General features: G+C 45.5%; 2 protein-coding genes across 2 annotated transcripts in view; one reads left to right on the top strand and one right to left on the bottom strand.

Annotated features, from left to right (window-relative positions):
* PCCA (propionyl-CoA carboxylase alpha subunit) overlaps positions 1 to 4,714 on the top strand; it is a 296,238-nt gene extending 291,524 nt beyond the window's left edge. Inside the window, exons 23-24 of the mRNA XM_019474286.1 lie at positions 858 to 935; positions 4,369 to 4,714. Coding sequence (XP_019329831.1) covers positions 858 to 935; positions 4,369 to 4,437 — 147 coding nt within the window. The 3' untranslated portion in view covers positions 4,438 to 4,714. The remainder of the gene's footprint in view (positions 1 to 857; positions 936 to 4,368) is intronic.
* A 2,510-nt stretch (positions 4,715 to 7,224) lies between these two features.
* On the bottom strand, positions 7,225 to 8,281 carry GGACT (gamma-glutamylamine cyclotransferase). Its single transcript, XM_009288302.2, has one exon. The coding sequence runs from the start codon at positions 8,268 to 8,270 to the stop codon at positions 7,797 to 7,799; it is 474 nt and encodes a 157-aa protein (XP_009286577.1). The 5' UTR covers positions 8,271 to 8,281; the 3' UTR covers positions 7,225 to 7,796.
* Positions 8,282 to 9,302: the final 1,021 nt, after the last annotated feature.

The following is a 9,302-nucleotide window of genomic DNA, read 5'->3' as shown; positions in this document are numbered from 1 at the left end:
GCCCCGACCGCGCTAAAGCCTGGAGCGGCTGTTTCCTCTGCGCGGTGTGGTCCAAGGCACTGGGGGGAGGATCTGACTGGGAGGCACAGGGAGCCCAGCAGAGCAGCCCAGTGGGTTACTGGTGACCTTGAGCTTGCGCGTGCCTGTTAGCAGAGCACGAACAAGGAGAAAGAGGAAACTTGAATGTTTCCTTTTAAGAGCTATCAGCTATGGTGAAAATGATGGGTTTGCCTCCGCGATGCCTCCCTTGCGGATGCGAGGTGGTGGTTCCTCGCAGGCGTGCTCCCTTCCGTCCGTCCAAAGTCATCAGCCGCCACCCGGATGCTGCCATGTGCAGAGGTGTGACTTGCTGCTCAGCGTTAGCCCGTTGGGTATTGCTGGAGCTTCCAGCCCGTGCTCCCCTGGACACGTGCCAAGAAACTTTTGGCTTCTGAATCAGGATTAATATCTGCAGGATCTGCGCCAGGGAAGCAACGCAAAGGCTCCCCGGCCAAAACTGCAGAAATTAAATTTTGCTCTGGATTTAATTGATGTCGAACCGTGGTGGATGTGAAACGTGAACTGTAGAAGTTGGAGCTGACTGGATGGGATGGGAGAGGAGCCTTTCAGGTTTGTCTGGGGTGATAGTTTTAAGTAGGTGATTCCCTTTTCCCTATTTTGCTGCCAGTTTTGTCAAAAGGAACTGCGATTTGTCATTGTGGTTTGTGTCGTGACTGTGTAGGTGGCTGACTTGACTTGTGCCATGAAAGTCTTTATAGCATTTAATGAAATAATCCCTTTAGTTTCTGGAAGAATCATACACACTTAGAGCACTTCAAATCCTCTATCCTCATTTTGTACTGCTTTAATTTTACCAGGTTTCGGAAGGTCAAGAGATTTGTGTTATTGAAGCAATGAAAATGCAGAACAGTATGATTGCTGCTAAAACAGGCAAGGTAAGCTATCTTGGGTCACTTAAAACCGTATGCAACTTGTCAAATAGGATAGAATTTAAAAAGGAAAAAAGGAGGATTCTGGTTGTTAAGGAATTAAGTCTGATTGTTGTAAGTCTTTTGAAGTGAGGTGTCTTTAACTTTTAACATTTGCATCTGCTGTGAATGCCGTTAAGTAGTTCTGAGTCTTAGATAGTACAGCAGGAAATAGTTTTACTGGCTTCAGAAATTCATATAACTCTTTTTCTCCTAAATGATTTGTTTTCTATGATGTTACAATGCCAACTTGAAAGGTGTCGCAGACCATTTCTCCAAATTCCATCTTTCCAGCGAGCAACTGAAGAAGAGAGATCTGTTTGCCAGTTAATTCATTAATGGCAAACAATTTGACGTTAAAAAACCACTCGGAACAAGGCATAGAAAGTACTTTTGCAGGAAGATGAGAAAAGCAATTTTTTTTATTATTGTGACTGTTAAATATGAAGCCTAGATCTGTAAACGTGTTAAGCTTTGCAAGACTGTGCATTACGGTATCTTGCTTCTAGGGGGATCAACGTTGAACCCCCTGAGCTGGGACTCTCCTCCTGCAACGCAGGATGGACCAAAACCAGCGCCCTGGGCAGAGAACTGGTTATGCTTATATGACAAGGGCATGCCTTAAAGCCCATCTGGTCTTGGGACTGTCAGCCCCTAAATCAGGGCCTCAGAGCATCCCTGTGCCAGATTATAATTCGCAGCCCGAAACCATCACCTAGACGTGGGCCCCTGATCCATCCTTTTCAAAGGGAGAGCAGAGTCACTCTTGAGGAGTCACTGGTCAGAGTCCTTGCCAAAGGCCTGGATTATATATTCTCCTCTATCTCGTATTTCCTAGCATGTCCTAGCCCTTCTCTGTCTGGGGACAAGCCCCTCTGCGCTCCCTGAAGTGCTGCCATTCTGTTACTAAAAAGAGCAAACCCAAACCGAATGCAGGATCCCTTAGCCCAGAGGGAGGCAGCAAGGAGCCTGACTCCCCAGGGCAGGGACGAGGTTAGCCACTGGCAAGATTCGCTGAGATCTCAAGATGGGTCTCTATGCCAAGGACTGTTTGTGTGTTTACAAGAAAGGCTTGTTTGGCACAGCGCTAAAATCGTCACTGAGGCTGGGGCCCGGGGCTTGCCTCTTCCAGTGCATCTAGTGCAAAACTGGGTCTTGAGGAAAAAAAATTGCCGAGAGAGGGAAAACGTACCTTCTCCTGTTGCTCTGATATTGCCACTTTATTATTTTATTTCATGCATTAATTCCTATATAATTTATTTTCTCACTTGATTAATATTTCCCAGCATTTAGTTTTTCATCTTTGCTTCTTTTGTTTAACCCCTTATTGCTGCTCTTTGCATCCACTGTTTTTAACTAGTATTTGTAATTAAAATGCTGTTCCCTCTCCCACCCACCCCCTTTTATTTTTTACTTTAACCTTCCCTTCCCCCCCAAGGTGTGCTGTAACCCGTGGGCCTGTTCCTTAAAATCCTGCTTGTACTTCTCCCAGTAATAAATATCTCCCACTCACCCTGTACAGATGCCATGTAAAACCCACGTTTGGCTTAATCCTTCAAAGTAGGGTTTGAATGGTGCACAGCCCATTCACTGGGCCCGATGTGCACCTTGCAACGTCCCCTCGGCGTCTCCATTTTAATCATAAGCAAATTATTTGATGCTTTAGAATGTTAAGAATTTGAAAAAGCAAAAACGTTTTGGGCTGTGTCGAAATGAAGCTGCTAAACAGAATTCATCCCATTCTGCAGTGCAAAGTCATGGTCTGAGTGCTAAAATAACTTGGCCCCTCCACAGGAATGGGATGTTTGGCACTGGCTGTTAGTCCATGTTTTGATGCTTTGAAACCGTGTTTTGAAACTCAGTTCGTTTGTCCTCGGCTGGAAGACGTTCCCATTTTCATTCCCGGCTGAATTCCTTTTCTGCATCAAACGCCATCTTCCTGTTTGTAATTGTGAGAAAAGTGGCTTGTTTTTTTCTACTTTGAGTTTACTCCAGCTGCAGGTGCTTTAAAAATGAGGGAAAGATGAAGAGGAACTGGCGTGCCTCCTGTCTCCTGTGGGACAGCTGCGCGTGGGTCAGAATGAGGAGCTGGCCCCGCTGCATGTCAAAAATCACTGGGGAGTTTGAAACACTAGTCAGCTACAATGTTTGCTGAACCTTGGCTTTGTAGAAAAAGAAAAGAAAGAATATTTTTCACACTGCTTTCATCTCTTAAAAGATTGAGACTTGGGCATCGGGTAGGTTGCCTAGCTATTGATTTAGAAATAAAGCCCTTTTTCGTACGTCTCACGGTGTCTTGGCCCGTGTACGCTGTTCAGCTTCATGTCTGGGGCAATGCAGTGAATATGCCTGTGCTACAGAGCCAGAGAGATGCTTACAGCTCACGTGGCCTTAGACTGTCGAACTCGGACGTGGGCAATAGTCATAGTAGCCTGGTATTTTGGGTATGCTGCAGGTTTCCTTTAGGAGCCCAAGGTAACGTTTGGATGACTGAACTGAGCCAACTGCTGAACAAGGTTTTGACCAAGGATTTGGCATGTCAGTGTGAGCTCTGAATTAATACTGCAAGCAAAATCTATATACAGCTTCCAGTACTTTCTGGAGCTCCATGTGCTGAAAGGGAATTTGAACACTTCACAGCCTTTTATAGAGGAAATGAGGGACTAGTATAAGATGTTTGTGTTTTAAAATTCAGGAATCTGCATGTGAGTATATAATTCATCTACAGATGTAGTTGCATTTATTTGACAGTGATAGCCCTTTGCCAAGTTCAGCTATGTTAAAGGATGCAAAGTCAGATTTGAATCAATCTGTCTCGGCTGTCTGGAGATTGAGGGAAAACCCACTTCATGGCTGCAGTCCCAAAATTCAGTTAAAATCTGTAATGCAAGAGATAGATACAGGAATATTTCATTGAAACGTCCAAGCATGAGTGTTGAAGAGTCAGCCTGTCGTCTGAAAGATTTAAAAATTTAGCAGTAAATGAACAGTGGTGCGAACAGGTGGAAGAAAGGTGCTTTTTAATTTTTCGAAGTGCCATCTCGATCTGACGTTCAGATCTTCAAACACCCAAGTCGTAAGAAAAACAGCAAGTGGTAGGTGCCTAAATACCTCGATGGAGTTGGACACGACTTGGTCAGGCACTGGAGCAGGCTGCCCACAGGTTGTGGAGTCTCCGTCCTCAGAGATACTCAAAACTCAGCTGGACTCTGAGCGTTGGAGGTCGAGGCCCTTCCAACGTACATGCGCCTGCGATCCCCGTGGTGGTCACCGTGTTGTACAGTGGCCTTTTACCCCGTGCGTGCAGATGTGATACTCTGTATAAGCAATGACAACCTGACCATTTCTTTAACCGTGCTATTGAGGAAGATTTGCAATTATTTCTGTTTCTGTACTGTAGGTGAAAGCTGTGCACTGCAAAGCTGGTGATACCGTTGGAGAAGGAGATCTGCTGGTGGAACTGGAATGAAAGGTTGCCTCCACACTGTTGAATTAGCTAAGCCTTTATTATTTCCATCCATAAAGTAAAATTAAGGCAATTCAACACAGAAGATGGACAGTCCTATGTGCAAGATTTTATACAGTCATATTTATTGTATCAGTGGTTAAGACAGCAAACACAGATGTTAAACCTTGGCAACAGATCCCAGATTTTTACTTCCAGAAATACTTGTACATAACCTTTGTAATTCTTTGATTTTTCAGGATCAAATAAAATCAATAAAATATCATTTCTGCTTTAAAACAGGAAAAGCCTCTTTTTTTAAAAAAAGAAAACAAAAGCCCAAATCCGATTCATCTTCTCCATGGCAATATCACTGGTTTGAGGCCCCAGCCAAATTGTACAGAATGGTTGGTAAGAGTGAAAAATTAACCACTGAGTGGTTAACCGAGCAGTTCTCCTACGCGCTGAACAAGTACTGCTGATGGCTTAAATTCTGATCAGATTTATTGTAATATTTCGAAGCCTTTGTATAGACTAGATTTAAATTACAGGTTAGATGTTTGATTTTGCTAGTGCAAATAGTGTATTTTCATTTACAGTTGTAAGGGAATTTTCTTCTTTTATTCAGACTTCATACTCGAGTTTCCCCCCCCTTTATCTTCTTTCAATTGATTACTGGATGCAAGTCCTTACAGAAGGAGCTGGCACTGTCCTTGAAGCCCCTTAGCTGCCCCAGGGTACTGCTAGAGGCACTTGCTGTCCCTCAGGCCAAGCCCCCTCCTGAACTCTCACAGGAAAGGGAGACCCAAGTGTCTGATCTTGTGTTGTGCAGAGGCTCTTACTAAAGACTGTGTGAAGAACTAGGACTGGTCATAACACGTAACTACATCCTGCTGGAAGAGCTGCGTATCCAGCGTGAAAAACCAGAGAGGGCCTGGAGAGGAGGAAGATTTAAGTGACTTGAACAGAAGTGAGAGGGCTGGTGACTTGGTCAGAACAGGTAAGAGGATGTATTTTTTTTTTTTCCCCCTCCTCACTCAGGAACTCCATGCCACAGCCACAGGATGGTGAAGATACCAGAAGTTTACTGGGTTCAAAATGTTAGTGTGTGGTTAACAGAGGCTCTTTCTTCCATTGATTGATCTAGCTCAGTAAGTCAGCAGCTGCAGCTCACTAGGTACAGTGATACCTCCGCAGTCCCCGCACGCTGTAAGTATCATCTCTGTCCCTGTGCTCTTGCCTAGGCCTCCGCTGCTGCCCGCTGCTGGGCCAGGACACTGGGCTACTCCTGCCTTTGGTCTCACCTCCTACAGCTGTTTTTTCTTACATACCTCTAAGTCACTGTTCCTGCCGTGCCTTGATCACTGCCCCAGAGAGGAGGCGGCTTGCTCTCGTTTTCTTGCCTAGGATGTGCAGAGTCATGCTACTTCCCAGAAAAACCCCTCTGGCCAGAGGCACCTGGGCCCGTTACCGGAAGGGGAAGGACGAAAACAGTCTGTGACGAGGCCGGTGACTCATGTTCAACCAGAAAGGCTCATGATTCTGCTTGAAACTTCTGATCAAAGAGGCGTTTTTCATGTTATTGAGATGCTGCCAACTATATCATACGGCCAAGGGGCAATAATGTAGTACAGGGACCTGCCTTGTTAATTAGTTTACAAAACCCATCAAGATGAGTAAGGAGAGTGTTTGGGTAGTACCTGCCCTCCAGGAAAGTTAATGCTTTTGGAGTTGGAGAAACTGAGGAGACACCCTGCAGATCTTCCTACAACTCTCCTTAATGCCATCTTGCCCCTTCCAAAAGGAGCACAGTTCAGCTGCTGCAGGTTGTCCTAAATTTAAAAAAAAAAAAAAAAAAAAGTATGGTAGAGAGACACAACATGACTATTCTACTTTAACATTACTTAATTTGCCTACTGCAGCAACACAAGCTTTCTGTCTGTTTTTCTAAATGAGATGCAGCAGTATCTGTTCCTGATAAAGTTTAGGTTGATTCCTTACCCTGGATCCCTGGGCTGATTCCCTACCCCAGATCTCCTCCGGCCATCACAGGGCTACTGCCAGTGAAGCAAAAGTACAACATTGTTCTTAATGGTATCCTTAGTATGTTTAATCGTACTTTGGCTCACTGCACGGCAGACATTCCCTGCTCACATCCCTTTGGCAGCTTTGTATCCCGTACAATCTATATGTACCAAACACTGCAGTTGAAGGAAAATATAAGGCACAGTAGTGTAACAACAGAAAGCCACGATTTTCCCAGATTGTACAGAAACCAGCGCAGTTGGTTGGGTCAGGGGGGAAAATATCCTCCCTCCCATCCCCCCCCCCCCGTTAAATGTTGCAATAATCACAATGCAGGTCCTTTGGATATTTTTTATAATGTATATAAAATCTTCCCCCTAATAGGAAATTCAGTTTGCATATGGTTGCAAGTTCTGCATTAAAGTGCTTGGCTAAAAGTCACCTTCATAGTAAGTGCTCACAACAGCTGCATCTGCTGTAGCGTGGTGGGCAGCTGAAATCAGGTTTGCTTTTCCTGGTCCCCAACACCCCCTCCCACCCCCCCCAAATCCCACAGTCACTCCGTGTGCTGAAGTGGTACCTAAAGTGCTTAGAATGTTAAATTAAAAATATTATTTTAAATGTAATACTCCTATACTCTTTTAGTATTTCTTCACGGTACCTTATAAAACTAAACATGTTTTAAAAACACTCTTTTCCAGTTCAGGACAACGCTGCAACACAGAGTGAGAATAGTCTTTAAATTGTCTCTGTTTCTCCAGCAATTTAATATTTGTCTTGAAGCGCATGGTATCTATACGGTCATCTCTCCTGTTAACATTCAGTAACCTACTAAACACCATTACAAGTCAGTATTAAACGCGAGTTGTGCTTTACTTTGTTTGCAGACATGATTTTTTTTTAATCACTTTTAGCTATTAGTGCAATAGTACCATCATTATTCCACCCACCTCGGAGAACTACACAAGAAAATTTGTCAGTTCAGGTAAAAAAATTAGTCTGTTCCTCTGCCTTTCACTGACCTCAGTCCTGCACTGAGGCAACGACGGGGGGGGGGGAAGGGGGGAATAACTAGATCCCAAAACAGATGTGCACAGATGATACAGTTATTTTACGCCTCATGCAAACCCAGTTACTTGCAGCAGGTTAGCGGGGGCGAGGAGGACGCTGACTAGCCAGGGACAAGTCCCCATCTCTGGGCCTACAAGACTTCAACACTAGCGCCAAGGCTCCCGGGTTGGGAAGGTTACAAGAGATCCTGTGTTTTAATAGAAAGGTATTACAGCTTTCCTGGAAAGGTTACCGATCGACACGTGCTTAGTACTACGTCTTCGGCCGGGCTGCGTTATCTCCCTTTTCTAATCCCGGCTTTCGCGTAGGATGTAGGAGAGGCCGTGTTTCCCCGAGGAGTCGTAACTGTCATGGTAGGGGAGGCCGACCCACTCGGGCGGGTACGTCGTCGTGCTGTACACGAAGCACTCCACGATGCCCTCGGCAGCTGCCCGCGCCTCGCCCGTGTCGCCCTTCCCTTCCCACTCCACCACCTCGATTCTCATCAGGGTACGCTGGTACATGTCTGGGCAGCCTTCAAACTCATCCAGGAACTGCAGCATCTGGTCGTCAACCGAGTAAATCTCCCCAGCAACGTGGTGTCCTGTTCCCGGGATGTTCAGCATGTAAGGAATGTTGTATTTTCCTGCAATCACCAGCGGGTACTTCTCCACCGTGCGGCCCCTTCCTTGGAATTTCGCTAGCCCCTTGGCCGTGTTGATCATGTGCTTGTAGTTGGGCTGGCCCTTCTTAAGCGTGCCGTAGACGAAGACACGAGCCATCGTACCTGCAAGAACAGCTGAAAGACAAAGGTGTACATTACCCACGTGGCTGCTTTGCCCAACGCTCTGGAGAACCGCACCCACGCGGTTCTCCAGACACATTGTACAAGACACATTGTACATGCAAGATTCTTCAGGCGCATGCAAAAGTGGTCTCGTAGTCCTACACCTCGTTTAAATAGCATACTAAATTCAAATAGCTCTTTAAACTTTTCAGTCAAAAACTGTAACAGTGAAAAACTGACACCAGGAGAAAGTCACCCTTGCAGTTCTTTGCTGTAATCAAATTGCATCCCATGGTTTCTCCAAGGAATCCACAACATCAGCCAATGCATCCCTGAGCCTTGGGAAAAGCAGTAAGCCTTTCTTCATTTTTTTTTTTTTTTTTCCTTCTCTCACCATTATGGGAGCCATCCCAGCGGTGGAAACAAGCTCCACGTAGCACATCCTTTATGGGGGGCGGGGGGAACCCCTGAAACAAATCATGGTTCAGTTCAGCTAAGCAGACATCTTCCTATGCTGTGCCACTGCATTTAGAGTTTAATTAGCCCAGGTCAAACCTGGTTATTAAAACATGCAGGAGTGAAGCCACAGTTAGTTTGTTTTCCCTTGTTGGGGTGCGGTGGTGTTTTTTAAAGCCTGAACTGCTGGACTTGGTCACACACTACCTGGGAAACCCGGCATTGCCGGCTGCGGGTGCGGTCCAACACACCTTGGGGAAGCGCCTGCTTCCCTCCCTCTTCTGCTCAGGTTCCCCTTTCACCACGGCAGCACTCAGTATTTGAGAAACAACGTTTTATTCAGTGACAGAAGAGCTTGGTTGCAGTTTGGAAGTTCGGGTGTCGTCTTGTTCTGTGGTAAAATAACGCACAGGGGCATTAATAATTATCCAAAAGCAAATTAACGCAAACGTCTGGTCCTGTTGTGCTGCAGGTGCACATATTAGATAGTATTTTTTCAAATGGTAACACCAGCTTGGCCACAGTCTTAATACAAAAAAGGGAAAAGAAAAGCAAGCAGCACAATGCCCGT

Source organism: Aptenodytes forsteri, unplaced genomic scaffold, assembly GCF_000699145.1.
Source record: "Aptenodytes forsteri isolate BGI_AS27 unplaced genomic scaffold, ASM69914v1 Scaffold123, whole genome shotgun sequence".
Lineage (NCBI taxonomy): Eukaryota > Metazoa > Chordata > Aves > Sphenisciformes > Spheniscidae > Aptenodytes > Aptenodytes forsteri.
This window is presented reverse-complemented; position numbering and strand designations above follow the sequence as displayed.